The 19,050-nt window shown below is 41.1% G+C and overlaps 1 protein-coding gene across 1 annotated transcript; it reads left to right on the plus strand.

The window, feature by feature from the left end:
- Positions 1–711: 711 nt before the first annotated feature.
- On the plus strand, positions 712–18,500 carry LOC308082117 (caspase recruitment domain-containing protein 8-like; the record flags this gene model as incomplete). The annotated part of the gene is made up of 13 exons (XM_080423749.1): positions 712–841; positions 5,402–5,451; positions 5,663–5,877; positions 6,037–6,198; positions 11,952–12,068; positions 12,308–12,449; positions 16,105–16,142; positions 16,228–16,277; positions 16,497–16,711; positions 16,982–17,226; positions 17,515–17,631; positions 17,831–17,972; positions 18,493–18,500. Exons 4-13 carry the CDS (start codon positions 6,049–6,051, stop codon positions 18,498–18,500), a joined length of 1,224 nt encoding a protein of 407 aa, XP_080279875.1. The 5' UTR covers positions 712–841; positions 5,402–5,451; positions 5,663–5,877; positions 6,037–6,048.
- Positions 18,501–19,050: the final 550 nt, after the last annotated feature.

The raw sequence follows: 19,050 nt of genomic DNA on the forward strand, positions 1-19,050 counted from the left end.
TGACCGTGTGTGGGTCTGTCCGTCCGTCCGTCCGTATGTTTGCGGACTGCTTCAACATGTTTGTGTCTGGCCTCAACAGCTGCAGCTGATTGCGAAGATGCAACCAAATGGAACCAAATGAACCTGTAAGGGTCCATTTGGTTCCATGTGTACACTCTCTGAGTTACAGATCTGTAAAGGGTCCAAACCAAACCATGTGACGTAATAACAGCATGGCTTCCATCCTGTTTGCGTGCGTGTGCGTGTGCGTGTGTGTGTGTGTGTGTGTGTGTGTGTGTGTGTGTTATTAATTATACATGTTAAAAAGTAATAGCTGAAAACTGTATAAAAAAATAAAAAATAAAAAGCCAGTGAACTATGTGTGAGAAATATTGAGTTATTTAGACAATTTAAACTGTTTTCCCCCCGGAATATGTTTTGACCTCAATATCTTTTTGATGATTTTTGGGGGCGGGCTGAAGTGTGTCATTCAGTTGACTGTGAGGTGATTGGCTGCCTCTCTCTCTCTCTCTCTCTCTCTCTCTCTCTCTCTCTCTCTCTCTCTCTCTCTCTCTCTCTCTCTCTCTCTCTCTCTCTCTCTCTGTCTCTGTCTCTCTCTCTCTATCCCTCTCCCCGCTCAGCTCAAGTGTTGTTTAAATCAGGAAGACACACCTCAGTGTTTTTCACAGATAGAAACACTTTATTTACCAGTTATTAACTTCAAACAAGGACTTTACTTTGACATCTAAGCTTTAACAAAACAACAACAACAACAACAACAACAACAACAACAACAACAACAACAAGACATTGAACAACTATCAGACTACAGACTCTTGAACTTGATGTTGAGCTGAACCAGGTAAGAATTGTACCAGGAAATAATACTAATGTTTATGATATAACTGTATGACTGCATGATGTATACTAGTATGAGATTATTCACTCTTTTATATTAAAACAGAAACATTTCTCTGTTTCACTTTCTCCCTCTCTTCTTTTTTTTGTTGCAAGCCACACACACTGTCACCAGTCTCTCTCTCTCTCTATCTCTCTTTCTCTCTCTCTCTCTCTCTCTCGCTCTCTCTCTTGCACGCACTCTCTCTCTTTTGCGCGCACTCTCTCTCTCTCTTGCTCTCTCTCTCTCTCTTGCTCTCTCTCTTTCTCTCTCTCTCTCTCTCTCTCTCTCTCTCTCTCTCTCTCTCTCTCCTCTCTCTCTCTTTCTCTCTCTCTCTCTCTCTCTCTCTCTTTTGCGCGCACTCTCTCTCTCCCCCCTCTCTCTCTCTCTCTCTCTCTACTTGTAACAAACCATTTACAGGAAACACACTGAAAGTACAGATCCAACCTCTAGTAGAATCTCCACCTCTTTTTCCTCATTTAGTGACCATCTACAGTAGCTTTGTAGATGAAGGTATTTTTGTTGCAGAACTGATCACTTATGACAATATAATGAATAGCTGTAGAAAATAGTCCCATAACAGTAAGTTTGAAGCCTCTAAAGTCGTCCTCTGCCCACGTCTTATTCTCATCGTGTTTATGCACAAACACAAATAACTGTGTAACAGGCCTGTCTAGTCCCTGAGCCTAGAGCCAGGGGTTAGATTACACTCATAGGGCAAAGGTAATAAAAACACCCACAGTGAACTCCTGTAAACACATTTAACTAATGTATGGATTGTAACAAATTAGTGTAAATGTTAGTTTCATACATATCTCTGTGGTCACATGGTCACAGTACGCATTGTGGCTGATCCGTTTCATAACATGGCAGGTGAATCTGTATTGTTAAGAAAAAAAATAAAATAATAATTGTTATAGTTTTGAATGGGTTCTTTATAATAATAACTGGACAACACACTTGCGAGTAGTTTGTAGCAGCAGCTTCAGTTTAATGAGCACATGGGGGGTGTGAATGAACAGACATGAGCAGTCGATCATAGAACATGTTAGTGCAGTACTTTTAATCGAACACAGAGTACCATATATCACATCCTCCTTTCTTAAGGAAAATATTAACTTTTGAAATGCTGAACAAGAATTAGCAAAATAATTCAATCTCTCTTCAAACAAAATAGGACTCGGCAATAATAGAAGTAAACAACACTCAGTGTGCAAAAGTCATTGTTCGTGTGGGGCCAGAGGTTCCAGAACATGGCCCACCGGTGGAGCTCAACTTTCAGCGTTGGCTCGTGACATCTCTGTACCTTACAGGTTTTAGACCTCCGTCTAAAACCGGGTTATAATTGGTGTAACAGTGAAAGTTTTTTAGCGGTCTAGGCTTAGCCCAGAGGGTCTTCAACGTTTTCAGGCCAAGGACCCCCTAGCTGAGACAGAGATGAAGCAGGGACCCCCTCTATATATCGTATAACATTGTGTTTCAGATTCAACATTTTTTGTTCATGTGGTCTGCTCTTTTCCCCTCTACACCTATAGCCTCTCTGCCAAAAATATCAGATCTACAAGCTCACAACGCCTCGCAGCGGGAGGCGTTGTGAGCTTGTAGATCTGCTATTTTTGGCTAAAGTTCTCCTCAGAAAAGGGATGCTAGGGTTCAAGTGGTTAAGGTAAAATAAAAAATCCTATCACACAAAGATTTGGCGGACCCCCTGTAGTAACTCTGAGGACCCTCTAGGGCAGGGGTCTTCAACCTTTTCAGGCCAGGGAACCCCAAACTGATGGGGTGATGGAGCAGGGACCCCCTACCTCGTAGGATAGGGGGTAGGCCACCACATATATCGTATATTTATGTATTCAATTCTGTTTTATACATAAACATGAACAAATGGTTGCCTGGAGCCTGCTCCTACCCACAGGTTGTCCCAGTAGGTGTGCAAAAGACATTTTCTTTCTCTACACAATATAAACATACCATGTTATTGTGCATTCAATACTAAGCTATTAAAATATGTCATGTTATGTTTAAAGACATATTGTAATTTTTGAAAAAAAGATTTTTCAAAACGTTTTTTTAAAGTTTTTTTTTATTTATCAAACAACAATTTTGCGGACCCCCTGCAGTACCTCCGCGGACCCCCTGTTGAAGACCTCTGCTCTAGGGGTCCCGGACCCCCTGTTGAAGACCCCTGGCCTAGACGTTGATTAGCTGTTTTTTAAGTGTCTGTATATACTGTAGACGTCTATATTATAGACGTTATTTCAACGGCTATAATATAGACGTCTATAAATAGACGCTTAAAAAACAGCTAATCAACGTCTAGGCTAAGCCTAGACCGCTAAAAAACTTTCACTGTTAGACCAATTATAACCCCGTTTTAGCCTAGCCCTTAGACGTATTTTAGACGTCTAATAGCCCGAAAAATGCTCAGTGGGAATGGGAAAAGGTAACTATTTACGTTATTAGTTACCGCAAAAAGTAGTTGCGTAACGCGTTAGTCCCAACACTGACACACACACACACACACACACACACACACACACACACACACACACACACACACACACACACACACACACACACACACACACACACACACACACCCACACCCACACCCACACACACACACACTTCCTTGCTTGTTCTGTCTCTTCCTCCCAAAAGGAAAAGGTTGCCTACTGATGCGACAGTAAACATTATTATCTTCTCTCTAATATCACTAATGTCAACTATGGACCGCAAAGCAATGTTTTGGTAAGCAGACATATGGAGAACAGAATTGTAAGTCCATAGACCATATTCACACGGCGGCCATATTGGATTTTTAACATTGAAAGTGCCGCCACCCGGGGTGGCTACTTTCATTGACTTCATAGAAACATGGCCGCCGTGTGAATATGGTCTATAGAAAGGAGTCACCAAGCTTTGTAAGTAATCTCCAGAGCTTGTAGATCAGCTAGTTTCGACTAACATTGGATGCAGTTACCAGTTTGACTGTATGTATGTTCTCCATATTGTATTCTCTTCAAATAGCTCTAGCTAGAAAGTTCTACCTGAGGATCATCTGGGTAATTACCTGCGGTAATATTATTAAGCATTATGTAAACATTCTCATATTTGTTGTGGGTCTTGTGCAGTGGTCTCTTGCCACAAGTAGGATACAACAGCAGTGGCTACACAGAAATGACTAAATTGGGACTTAACTGGGGGAAAATAAGTGGTACTCTAAATAGCCTAAAAAAAGAAGAAGAAAACAACCCATTAAAAAGTAAGTAAAGTTGGACATTCATATTCACAGATTAACATTTCTGTGGCCAATTAGCTCATGAGTGAAACATTGTTAAAACACAAACGATGCCTTTACATAGAAAATTCAAAGGCTTCTCAACATTATGCTTGGTTAGGAGTTAATATTATAGCTTGCATGATGCTTTCTATCCAGCAAAAGTTGTAGTTTGTTTTTAATAGGATGGTTCAAAATAACCAGATGACACCAATAACACCTACAGGTCACACATGCATGCAGCATTACGCCGCTATGGTACAAAAACAATAGAACTAATGAATGCGTTAAATCCAGTCTGAGAACATGACAACAACCACGTTAAAGAACAGAATTTTCGTTATTGTTATAACGAGCATTATTATAGCCTATGTGCCGCTACGTACACGCACACTTGAATATGTGATTGAATACTTTATTAGTCAAAAATGTGAACAGCACATGGTACAGTCAGACATTAAGGCTACAAGGATAACACAACAATGTCCTGGACTTTTCACTGATAACGCAGTACCCGTGCATCAAAGCAACCTAATAATCATCATTCACTCACACCAATGTTTTCATATTCAATTTAAACGTGCAATTTTTTTTTCACAGTCTGGAGCCCTGCTCCAAATAAGAGTGTGTGTGTGTGTGTGTGTGTGTGTGTGTGTGTGTGTGTGTGTGTGTGTGTGTGTGTGTGTGTGTGTGTGTGTGTGTGTGTGTGTGTGTGTGTGTGTGTGTGTTAGCAAGGTACTGCTCAATATCAGCTATTATAGGAAGCCGCTCAATTTGGAGGAGGCGTTGATTCCGTTACCTATGATTGTTGTCTGCTGTGTCTGACAAGTATGCCAACATTATTGTATGTAACAATGTTCTGCCTCATATGCACTTTGTAACTGGCTGTTTTCCCATTATCTGACTGTACTTGCAGTGTTTATGTTATTTGTACAAGGCATTCTTGTACTTCTGTTTATGTGAACATACATATGTGTGTGTGTGTGTGTGTGTGTGTGTGTGTGTGTGTGTGTGTGTGTGTGTGTGTGTGTGTGTGTGTGTGTGTGTGTGTGTGTGTGTGTGTGTGTGTGTGTGTGTGTGTGCGCGCGTGCGTGCGTGTTTCTAGACTAAACTCTCCTCTGATGAGGGTGATCATTCAAACATGGACAAAAACATGCAGTATAACCAGCTTTTCTACAGAATAATCACACAGATTGAACATCGGAACAGTTACTGATTGTTTCCTCACTATTCATGTCTTTCAGACCAGTTTTTTCCCCAGCGTCCTCACAGAACAGTCAGCCAATGAATACAGGTCAGTCATCCTAAACATCTTCCTCTGTAGATGTAGAAGCTGTGTCTGTAAAGCCATCAGCTGATCATTCACCACAGCTGAGTCTTCCTGTTTCCACTAACATGTTGTTTCTATTCAACCAACCACTGGCATTGTAAGTGAACTTAATGTAACATGACACCTAATGAAGTCAACAGATGCTATCAATTAAAATGTTTGATTTGTGTCACAGGTTCAAGTTCCCTGGGGCGGGGCTGTTCCAGTGCAGTGTGACAGGGTTGGAGTTTAAAACTACAGGGGGAGGAGAAGTCCTCTACAGTGCTGTTCAGTGGGAGGAAACATGGCTCCAGTCAACAGGAGGGACTCCTGCAGGTCCTCTGTTTGACATCCAGTGTCCTCAAAAGTTTATCTGCCAGCTACACCTTCCACACTGTGACATCACACCTGGTGAGGAACTGCTCTTGTCATTGTCCAATCAGTTTCAAGTTTCTTGTTCAAAGTGATAAAGTATAACAAACAGGATGTTGAAATCCAATATTTTTGTATTTGATCAAAGTCTCTTACAACAGACTCATAATCATGGATATGCCTTTCTGCTGAATTAAGTTTGTTATAGGCATGTCTCTGTTTGGGCTCCTGAGGAAGATTAAGGAGCACTTAGGTGTAGCTCCAACTCGTGGTCAAGTTCTGCTGCTCCTTCGACCACCGGGACGTCAGAGACAGATACTGAATGTATTTTTGCTACCAGGCAGTGTGCCTATCGAAGAGGTAAAATACGTTCTCTGTTAACCAACTAGAACACTAACGGCGGGTGATTTTCATCCACACAATTAATGTTATGTGATTTTCATTGTGTTGCTGATGTCTGACGGCCGATCTACACCAGAGAATTTTCGCACACACGCGCATATACGCACACACACACTTTTAGATCCAGTCCTATTTTAAAGAGTGCATATGTGGGACTCACGTATCCGCTTGCCAGGTGTAGCCGGTATCATTGATATGATTTGAATCTAAACAAACGTGCAGTACGCGCCACGCATACGCTCGCTTTGAAAAGTCTGGTGTAGATCGGCCTTGAGGTGGGTGGGTCCTTGTTGGGTACCTTCAGGCTGCTCAGTGACATCATCGAAGGTAGGCTTGTTTCCCTGCCCCCATCCCTGTTTTTTGGGTGATTGGGTGATTTTCACACAACGTTAGTGATACAGAGTTTTAAAAAATCGGGTGGGCTCTCCCACAGTTGTCAGTTATATAGGGAGACTGTGCCTCCACTGGACAAGGCTCACATGTCCCAGGAATGGGTGGAGCAAAGAAGAAGTTTCCAGTTCCATTTCTTATTTATTTTGGAATTATTTGTTAACAATTCCAATGTTTTAAATTTTTTGTGATGTTTTATATTGAAACATTAAAGACGGGGTGCTGTGATTTTCAGTGATCCCCCCCCCCCCCCCCCTAAAACATAATCATCAGGTATTATGGTTATACTAGGCGGAAGATTTTTTTCAAAAAAGTGTACAGAAAGTGTTAGAATTATGTTTTTATGTGGACACGCCTCCAGTTCATTAAGTATACCTGGTTCTCACCTTAGCACCTCCTCCACCACCTTAGCACCACCCACCTGTCCTAGTCCCTCCTCCTCCTCATGCCCACACCCATAGATATAGAAACCTAGATACCTCATTGGCCTCTGCAGTTCGTTGTAGCAAAGCAACTGGTATTGCGGCCGCCATTTTAGTGTAGGCAAACTGACACTCAAAGTGACTACTGGCCAATCACAGCACTCACCGCGCGTTGACTACTTTTTGATTGATTGATGTACTTTATTTAGTAAGACATGAGAACAACAGTACATGGAAGTACAAATTCACAATACAAGGTCTAGTAAACTGGAAGACTCATTAACTCTTTGACTGCCAGAGTATTTTCATAAAGTACTCCCCCAGTGCCAGCAATTTTCGTGTTTTTTTATTTTTATATTTTGCATTTTTCTCATGAAAATAATTTAAGGACACATAATGTAAAGACCCAGCACAAATCCGCCACTAGAGCGCAGCACATGACAGCCTGATCATGTCGTTGGGTCTCTCTCACCCTTCTTCATAGATTAGACAAGGAAAAACATGAAAACGGATGTGACGTCCCCCCCATTGTTTTGATCGGCGAAAATTACGTTGTGATATACGACGGCGATGACTGATCGTCACCCAGACCATAGATTATAGAAGAGAACCGTTCCGTTTGTCCGTTATACCGTGTGAAAACCCGTTTATTTACCTATTTTGGACGAAAATGACTGGGGAAAAGAATCAAAAACCGGAAACGGAATCCAGGTCATGGAACCGGATGCAGATGTCCGTGAAGTAAGTGGAACTCGAGAATAACATTGAATATTAAGCAGCATAGCGCAATCAGAGATTAAACAATGAACGTGCGTCCAGCGCGTCGAGCGCGTCGACGGCCAACTGGACAAAGTAGCACTTGACGCGTTATCGCGTCGTCCGCAGTCAAAGAGTTAAGCACTGAGCTTGTTTAAGATGAGATCCCCATGCACACAAATCATGTTGACATGGCCAATCACAGTGCGTCTTTTCCGGGACTTGTCAGTGCAATGGTTCTCAACCAGTCGTCTGGGGACCACCAGTGGTCCTTGAGGGGGTTCCAGGTGGTCCCCAGCTAAATGATGGAGAGTTGATAACCAAATGGACCCTTATAGATCTTTAAATCTTGAGTATAACATTTCACACTGTCAAGAGTCAAATTGTTAAACATCTGCATTACTTACTATACAGGTACACAATTAGAGAACGTAAAGAATTGTTATTTTGACAGCATCTTATCGAACGATAACAACATATTCTAAGTTTTGGGTGTGATAGGCTAAAGCTTATCAAACGGTGTTCCGTGGCTCAAATGCCGAATAAATAATGGACCTTGATATGAAAAAGGTTGAAAACCACTGTTCTAATGCATTTACGTCCATTGAAGCAGACGGTCTCTCCACAATTAAAATCATCACAACTCCCTGAATTTTCAACCTATTTTCAAGCGGTTAAGTTTGTCACAAATGTGAGACATGGAGTTATGGATCCAGTAGGCTTATATTTGGTTACATCTAAATTACATATTTTCATACCAAAATACTTTCAAGTAACAGTAATAGTCACAAAATATTTTTGTCTCCATTCACTGACAGACTACATGAAATATGCTGGCCACATTGCAGAATTGCCTTTATCCAACATCCTTAAAGGATCTACACCATGAAAAAAAAAAAAAATATCTCATATTGTTTATGTCCCTCAAACGTTTTTCAAAAGGTTTGAGCCTAAATCAAGCCTCAGATATACTCATTCCAACTAATTTCTCTATGGCTTATAAAGCACTTTCACCTGCAATACCACATTGTCCTGTTTTTTTTGGAACTGACAAAACGTGAGGGATTTGACCAGATGTGACGTCACGTCTGGGTGAAAATCAGTTTGGTCTGTTTTGAGACCAATTTACAGAAAACCCCAGATATGCTGTGAAAGCCTGAGTGTTCAAACTGGGGTATTTTTTGGGATAGAAGAGAGGTAGGGGAGACCAAAAACACACAAAAAAGAAGGAAAAGTTAAAATTCATGGTGTAGTCCCTTAGCTATTCAGGGGCCTGTTCCTCAAAAGGTGAATTAGAGCTAAAGCCTGGCTTTACCACCTATCCTGGCTTAATTTAGCCAGGATTAGAGCTGAGTCGGTTCCTCAAAAGGTGAATTATCTTGAAGATTAGTTTAGCCAGTTCACCCTGGCTAAGTTTAGCCTTATCCGATTCCTCAAAAGAGAATTGAAGCAAGCCTAGCTTAGTTACCATGGCAATTTAGCTGTGAAGTTAGCCTGGTCAGGAGCAGGCTAACAGCCAAGCTTACTTAATCCAGTGCCTTGTTCTTCAAGTTTTTCCACAGTTAATTCAACACATGTGTTTGAATATGGACTCATTTTAATGACCTTGCATTCAAATAAAATGAAATAAATACAATAAGATATAATCAATTTAATTATATTACTGAAATAGTGTATGACCATGAATCATAATTGTTTCACAATGACTCATGTGATAAGTCATTGTCACTCTGTTAACACTATAGTTCATATTGTTGTTAGATGTTTGATAATATATTACATTTTTTAAAAAATATTATAAACAATGTCTAACACATACATATACATATATATATATATATATATATATATATATATATATATATATATATAAATAAATATATTTAAATATATATATAAATGATTAGTTACAGGTTTAAAGGAGCCTCTTTTTAAGTCAATAAGGAGCATATTTTAAATTATCAATTTCTAGTCAATGGAGAAATTATGTTGTATTTTTTGTCCACCTTTGGAGTTACATCATGATGGCAAGGTAACTACACAACCCAAATCTCTACCAAAGTGGTCTTGCAAGTGTGGGGTTATTGCGTGTCTCGTCCCGTCCCCCGTTCATCCCGTCGCGGTCAACCACCCCCCGCCCCCCCGTCCCGTCCCGTCCGTCCCGTGCGTCCCGTTGCAGCCCCCGTTGCAGTACAACACCCCCGTCCCCGTCCCGTCCCGTCCCGTCCCGTCCCGTCCCGTCCCGTCCCGTCCCGTCCCGTCCCGTCCCGTCCCGTCCGTCCGTCCTGTTGCCCGTCCGTTGCACACACACACACACACACACACACACACACACACACACACACACACACACACACACACACACACACACACACACACACACACACACTCTGTGTGTGCTTGCAATACTTTGCCACGCTTTCTCCCTGGATCTATTTATTGCGGTCGCGTTTCCTTTTCTGTTGATAACATGTTTCACTTCCTCATATGCTTGCATGAGCTGCTGCTGTTCGGCCACAGAGAAAAACGCTGCTCGAGTTTTGTTCCCCGCTGCCATGATTGGTCAAGTTCAAGGAATCTGCGCTCGAGTTCATGGTCTTTTATAGAAATACGTCGCAGGCGAATCGCCGCCCATTCAGCCTGGCTTCATTATCCTGGCTGGACACAGCCTGGCTTGACATAGCCTAGCTCGACAAAGTTTCTCCTTTTCAGCCTGTCTTGGCGTCTGAGGAACGGAATAAACGAGGCTTTTCGGACCCGACTTTGTCAAGCCTGGATTTGGCTTAAGGCCAGGCTTTTTTAATTCACCTTTTCAGGAACAGGCCCCAGGTCAGAACAGAGCTATCAACTTTGAAAGACCATTTCTCTAGGAACCTGTTTAAACTGCAGTAAAAGACGATTTATTATTGCACAAATCCAGAGTGTGGAGGTTGCCAAGTTCCTTCCAACTAACTGGATGCTGCGCAGCTGCTGCCTTTTAAAGGGTTAAGAGCTGTGTTACAAAAAGACCCGCCCCCACCTGGCTCTGATTGGCCTACCGAACGCCCCCTTATGTGACACACGCGGAAGCTTCACGGAAGCTTGCCTACACTAAAATGGCGTCCGAGATACCAATGCCTCCATAGATATAGAAACCTAGATACCTCATTGGCCTCTGCAGTTCGTTGGAGCGACCTGTTTGGTATGGTGGCCGCCATATTTCCGGGGGGAACGGGCACTGGCCAATCACAGCTGTTGACTACTGGCCAACCACAGCGCGTCTTTTCCAGGACTTGTCAGAATCTAGTTGTCCCGCCTCCACCGGCCTCTGATTGGCCTACTGAACGCCCCCTTCTGTGACGCACACGGAAATTTCCAGCTGCCCCCCCCCGGAAGCGCGTCCGCCATACAGACACTTCAGAGCCAGAGGAGGCGTCTACCTTTATATGTCTATGAATGCCTCAGAGCCGAAGGAGGCGTCTACCTTTCTTTGTCTATGCCCACACATGTTGTGTTATGATATTGAGGGGGAGGGTATATTTTTACTGTGTCATTAAAGTGCTGTTTTTCTATTGGCACGTTTGACCCTCAAGGTTTCAGCCTCCAGGAATAAACTCAAAATAGTCAGAGAAGACATAAAACACCACCAGGGGGCTTAATGAAGTTACCAACCTCATAGACACATGAAAAACAGTGCAAAACCATGGCACCACCTCTTTAAAGAAGAGTACCTCAATTTGCCATGTATTGTTGTACTTTAATATATTTTGATGAGAAGTGTTTTTTATGGAATATATTATATTTGGTCAAATATACCCAACGTTAGTGATGGTGTTATAGTATTCAACGTTAGTGTTCTAGGTAGCTAGCTCAGAGGTTTAATATATTAGACTTAATGTATATATCACAGTGAAATGGATTCTGATTTAGAAAATACAACCAGAGGCTAGTCTGTAGGTGCAGGAACATTGAATTGGTTGTCAATTTCTGACAAAACAATTCAAGTTTATAGTAGTAGGGACAAAAGAGCAATGTCAAAATATGCTGATATTGATGGTAACAAATACCAGGAAAGAAGCCTGTGGACGGTGCCTGAAAAATATGTACACGTACCAGACATTATGATTGAACCGTCTGGTCATGTTGTTGTTGGTGTCATTGTAGTTGACGGCACAGTATGCAGAGGATGGACTAATCAACACCGTGTCCTACTGTTCTCTCACCCAAAACCAATGCTACAGACTGCAATGTAGACCTACTTCACATGCAGTACAACCACAGGTATCACACATTAAAACTTGAGTTTTGTTAAAACAAGTAAAATGGTCCTGTCATTTCCACTACTGCTGAAGTACTACTATTATTATTATTATTATTATTATTATTATTATTATTATTATTATTATTATTATTATTATTATTATTATTACCCTTATTATTATTATTATTGCTAGCAGTACTACAGTATTCCAATACAATAGTTCAATATTTATATAACTAATAGTTATCTCTGTTTTCAGGTTAGCACATTTGATCGTAACTATGGACCACATTACCATCCATCATTTGAGGTGATGTTGGGCGTCAATGCAAAAGAGGTCTCATTGACATTGCTGGGACCAGACGATGACATCATCTGGCAGAGAGACATTACACTGAAAGGTAAAGGCAGAGTTATTCAACTGAATTATGGTATTTAGTGTAAAATCTTTTTACCTGGAGGCGTGGCCAATGCTTGGCCACTCAAAACAGCCAACAGCATTGGCCACGCCTCCAAGTCTTGAGTTAAGTCATAAGACCTGGTACTTAAGACACGCAAAATAGGGTCCAAGTGGATCTAATCTTCAAATCCACCTCACCTTTGCAGCCTCGTTACTCTGGCATACTCTTTCGTAGAAACCTGATTTAAACTTTAAACAGCTGACAAGACTTTGGACTTTTTGGTGGTTCAAACGGTATTCAAACGCTTTCATACAGTTTTTCAAAAATTGCAGTTAAAAGTTTGGGCGTTATAAGCCAACTTTCAAATCTAGAGTGTGTCATCTCGTTAAGCAGAGGGCGGGCATGGCTGAGGTCTCCCCCAGAAATCTACCAAACAAATTGTCCTCACGGCCAAAATATTCACCGTACACGCATGTGTTTTGGGCAAGATGTAACAACACTTTAGCCTGGTAAACCCTCCCTCCGGAAATCTCATTTCCATTTGATTCCAGGAGTGAGTCTGGCATGATCGCCCATTCTGCAATATTGGCTGTGGGCTGGAGTTGGGCGGGAGTAATACCGTTGACTGACAACCCCTTCAGCCAATGAACATTGTTCCCCTTCAGGCAATTGCAGTGCATTTTTACCACCTCCAGAGACTAATGTGACGCAACGGGACTTTTGAGATGGCCATGCCCAAAATAGGTTGCCTTATTCGGATACATGCATGTCACTGCCCGCCCCTGCCGGTTCTCTGAATAAAAAAAAAAAAATAGGCTCTGTCATGATTAATTGACCACATATATGAAGTTAAACAACTAAATTCTATCCAAACGATATCTTATAAGTAAATTCCGTGCCTCAAAAAATAAGTTTGAGAGCGTTTAAACCCGAAAATAAAAAGTAGAAACTGCCCACAGAAACAATGGCTGCCGTTCGTGTTTGGTCGGCTGCACTTAGGCTGCACTCGGGTCCATTCGGGCTCACTCGAACTCGCCATCTGATTGGCCAACTTTTGCTGTCAATCACAGAACGATGCGCGACGACGCTGATAGGCTCGTTTTTTTGGTAATGCGCTATAAACGCCCATACAAGCCATCATGCCAGACTCACTCCTGGAATCAAATGGAAATGAGATTTCCGGAGGGAGGGTTTACCAGGCTAACGACACTTGTCTTCTTTCACACAATGTGACTACCAAAGCACAGAGACATATAGAATGTGTTCTCATTAGTCCGACGGTTACTAAGCCTATACCTAACCCTAACCCTAACCGCATGCACGCGGAAGCCACGTAGTCGGAGTAATGGGATGTCGGACGTATGGGCAGTCCCCCTTGAGAATTGGCTAAATCCATATATATCTGTAGCGCACGCACATAAACACACACAGAATCAGAATCAGCTTTATTGTCACATCACAGGTTTACAGAAGTAAAAAAGTGGGTGAAATTCGTTTTTGTGCATAGTTCCCATTGTATTGCTATTTCCATAGGAAAAAAAAGAAAGGGAAGAAGAGGGGGGGCGGGGCAAGGGGGAAAGTCAAATAAAAAAAAATATATATATCTACATATTTACACATAGTACCTGATATAAAATATATAATAGATAATAGATATAGAGTAAGATATAAAGGTGTGTGAGAGAAATATTAAAATTATTGATTTAATAACAATTTCCCTTTCAAAAGTTTGTGTCTGAGCTTAGTTCAACAATATAGAAATATCCCAGTAGGCCTGTGTAGCCTACCGTTTAACATTATTATCTTCTCTTCAATCTAATCAACAATCTAATCATAATATCCATCACGTCTACTAGTACTCTATGGAGCGCAGAGCAATGTTATGATGAGCAGACAAATGGAGAACGGAGATGCAAATTGTCAGTCTATAGAAAGGAGTCGCCAAGCTTTGTAAACAATCTCCACCAGAGCTTGTAGATCAGCTAGTTTTGGCTGGCATTGGATGCAGATATCAGTTTTGCTTTGTTTATCCTCTTTTAATAGCTCTAGCAAGGTCTACCTGAGGAGGATGATCTGGGTAATTACTTGTGGTCATTTTAAAAGCATTATGTAAACATGATTATATTTTTGTGGGTCTCATGCAGTGGTCCCGTACTGCAAGTTCGGGCAATGTTTGAACGGTGAAAATGGCGCTCAAAAATAATCTGTTGTCCCGACTACATCCAATCCAATCCACTTTATTTATAGAGCACATTTAAAACAACAGTGTTGAACCAAAGTGCTCCAAGGGGACATTTTTGTCCCAAATACATATTGTTTTTATGTCCCCTGGACAACTGGATGTCATTAGTCTCAACTGGGAAAAAAGGGGTAAAAATAACTTGCTACTCTAAATAGCCTACAATAAATGCTTAATAATGCTTAATAAAATTACTTACAAGAAAAAAGTATATTCACAGATTTTCATGGCCAATTAGCTCATGAGTGAAACATGTTAAAACACAAATTATGCCTTCATATAGAAAATGCAAAGGCACCTTTCTTTCGTAACATTCTGCTTGTTTAGGAGTTAATATTATAGATTTCATGAAGCTTTCCAGCCAGCAAAATTGTGTCTCCTTTTGAGTAGCATATCGATGTTTCAAAGTGTTTCAAAACTGGTCATTTGCTGGTGCCACAACCACCAAACCCGGTGCCGGAGCCATTAAGGTGTTTGATAAGAAACCCAACTCATGCCATCACGGTAACATTCTGGAAAAAAAAACATCACGTGAATTTTAGAATTTTCAAAAGTGCCTGTTTTATCTATAAATGTCTAGATGGACTGGCTCCCCCTCCCCTAAAATATTATATTTGTAGGAAGAGGGACTCCAGAGGGGACTGCGAGGTCCACCGTAGGCGGACCACCTTTGGACAAAATGTTGTTAACTTATGTTTTGTTGTTATATTGTAATGTCTGTATTGTTTCTTGTTTTTTTTTGGCGGGGGGGACTACGGATGGAAAGTAGCCTTCGCCAAATCCAGCATATTTAAACTTGCTCATGTATTACACCTGTCTCGTGTTCATCAATGTGCACTGTCCACATTGTCACTGTGTCACTGTGTGACCACATATCCTTTTGTTAAAAATCAACCTTTTCCATTTGTGTGAGTCACTCTTTGGACAGACTGAAATAATAGACGCTTGTTTGTTGAAGAAATAGAATGTCCACTCCAGGTTTGGTTAAGTTTCAAATTAAAGATGTTTATTTTCTTTCTTGCAGAGATGCAAACATGAAAAGAAAACTAAAACTGGTTGTAGAATAAAATAATAGATTTAAATTAAATCTCCCGCACGCCAACAAGGTCCAAAGACTGTGTGCTTTTCAGTCTGTCACGCTCCTAGCATGACGCACATGTCCTTATAAGGGAGACCTGCTGGGGACTGAGCACACTGCAGCCATACACACCACAATACAAGGCCAATAAATAAATAATATTGAATATAAAGAACTGGCTCCTACAGTCCCGACCAAATAAATAACTGAAGTAAATTGAAGTAAATAACCCATCAGAGACCTAAACCTACGTACAATGGTAAATGCAAATGATGGGATTTATTGCCCACACTTAATTTTGTGTGTGTGTGTGTGTGTGTGTGTGTGTGTCATTCTAGACTCCTTTGATGAGGTGGATCATTCAAACATGGACATTGTGAGTAATACTACTACTTAATAATCACACAGATTGAACATCAGGACAGTTACTTATTGTTTCCTCACTGCTTTCTGTCTTTCAGACCAGTTTTATCCCCAGCGTGCTCACAGAACAGTCAGCCAATGAATACAGGTAAGTCATCCTAAACATCTTCCTCTATAGATGTAGAAGCTGTGTCTTTAAAGCCATCAGCTGATCATTCACCACAGCTGAGTCTTCCTGTTTCAACTAACATGTTGTTTCTATTCAACCAATGAATCAACCACTGACATTGTAAGTGAACTTAATGCAACATGACACCTAATGAAGTCAACAGATGCTATCAATTACAATGTTTGATTTGTGTCACAGGTTCCAGTTCCCCGGGGCGGGGCTGTTCCAGTGCAGTGTGACAGGGTTGGGGTTTAGAACTACAGGGGAAGGAGAAGTTGTCTACAGGGCTGTTCAGTGGGAGGAAACATGGCTCCAGTCAACAGGAGGGACTTCTGCAGGTCCTCTGTTTGACATCAAGTGTCCTCAGAAGACTGTTTGCCAGCTTCAACTGCCACGCTGTGACACCATATCCGGTGAGGAACTGCTCTTCTCATTGTCCAATCATTTTCTGTGTCTTGTTCAAAGTGATAAAGTATAACAGACAATTATGTTGTAATCCAATATATTAGTATGGCATTTGATCAAAGTATGATACAACAGACTCATAATCATGGATATGCCTTTCTGTTGAACTAAGTTTGTTTAGGCATGTTTTTAAATAGAGAATCATCAATCAATTCCTTTTTAGGTGTTCTTTACCATGAAATTAATGGAATCTCTTACGTTTCAAAAACCTTTCACAGATGATGACCTGTCTGTGGCCCACATCTCAGATGAGGGGTTAGACATTCTAAAACCACTGAAAATGACAGAGACTCATGTGGTTGTAAATGTGACCCACCTCTCTCTCTATGGGCTCCTGTGGAGGATTAAGGACTACTTGGTAGCACCACCTAAGGCTCGAGTTATACTGTTGCTTCGAACTCCGGGACGTCGGACACGGAAACTGGCAGTATTTTTGCTGCCGTTTGATGTGCCTATCGAACAGGTAAAATGAGTTATCTGTTAAGTAGATACATCTCAAACTTTGAAGCTCTTTAGACTTAATGTATTTAACAGTGAAATGGATTCTGATTTAGAAAATACAATCAGAGGCTAGTCTGTAGTTGCGGGCACATTTGAAACCAATTCAAGTTCATAGTAGTGAGGACAAAAGAGCAATGTCAAAATACTATACCCTGGTATTGATGTTAACTGGTAAAGAAGCCTGAACAATCTGGACGTACCAGACGTTATGATTGAACCATCTGGTCAATTTGTGTTGGTTTCATTGTAGGTGCTTAGAGAGCGTGTCAAAGATGAATACATCAAGACCAACGACATCTGTATCCTCATCCCATACCAAGTCTACCGTCTGCAGTGTAGACCTACTTCATGTGAAGTACAGCCAGAGGTATCACACATTAAAACTACTATCAGTTTATCATGTGTTAAAACAATATGAGTCAGTAAAACGGTCCTGTCATTTCCACTACTACTGCTAGTATTATTATTATTAATGTTATTATTATTTGTATTATTGCTAGCACTACTAAAGTAATTCAATACAATAGTTCAAGAGTTATCTAAATAATGGTTATCTCTGTTTTCAGGCTATCAGATATCATATAAACTATGGACCAAATTACCATCCACAATTTCAGGTGAAGTTGGACGTCAATGCAGAAGAAGTCTCCTTGCAATTACTGGGACCTGAGAATGCCATAGTCTGGGAGTGTCAGGTTACACCGAAAGGTAAAGGGAGAGTCATTCAGTTTAACTGAATTATGGGATGTAGTGTTACATCTTTTCCACATTCAAACTTTATCTTCTATCTTCCCTGAGATCCCCACACACTTTGGCCCCTCCCTCCCATACCCATGCTTCCCACTACTCATTGTGGATTTTCCAGCACAAGTTCACTTCTAACTGCACTTCAGCTGAATTAATGGTCTTACATACTATACTAGCTCTTCACTGAGTGCAATGAGTCAAGCTGTGGGATAAATAATTTTTCTATGACAAACCATGCAACTTTTCTGCATTTGTGGCGCCTCCTATGGGCAGAAATGCCCAAAGGAACACTTTTGGAGTCGTTCTCCATAGAGGAGGACCCCTCAACATACAATTCCAATGTGGGTTTGATTGGATGGTGCGTTCATATTGTATTGGTTGTAGGAAATACAGTAGGCCCCTCTCACAAGAGAAGCCAATTACAGGCAAACAATATGGAATATCAAAAAGCTGTTTACTGCTCATTGTCACATGATTCTAGGTTCCTGAGAGATGGGGCTCAGCCAAAGACATTGTGGAGAGTAAGGCAGCGTGCAACATTGTTCCTCTTTCATCTCCTCTAGCAGCTCCTTCGTACACGTTTACTGTGAAATATAATGTCACGTGTTGTGTGTGTTAAGACCAGTCCATTGTCTCACTAGGTTTACAGTGTTTTACACACACACACACACACACACACACACACACACACACACACACACACACACACACACACACACACACACACACACACACACACACACACACACACACACACACACACACACATTTTATCTTGAATAGCCCCATATCTTTAGAATAATATAAATACAAAAATATTATGAATATAATATTTTTTATTAAAAAAAATGAAACATCTCTGCCTTCTGAGATTTGAGGCTTATTACTCGAGATGCCACTGTGTGTACTGTGCCTAATTTGTTTCTGCTTCAAACCATGATATTTGTTGCATTTTTGGCACCCCCCTATATGGGTCTAAGTTCAATTGCTTTTGGCTATGCGTTGTTTAGTGGTCCCTCGAGACATGATACAAATTTGG

This window comes from Gymnoscopelus braueri (genome assembly GCF_963280865.1).
Source record: "Gymnoscopelus braueri genome assembly, chromosome: 1".
Taxonomy (NCBI): Eukaryota; Metazoa; Chordata; class Actinopteri; order Myctophiformes; family Myctophidae; genus Gymnoscopelus; species Gymnoscopelus braueri.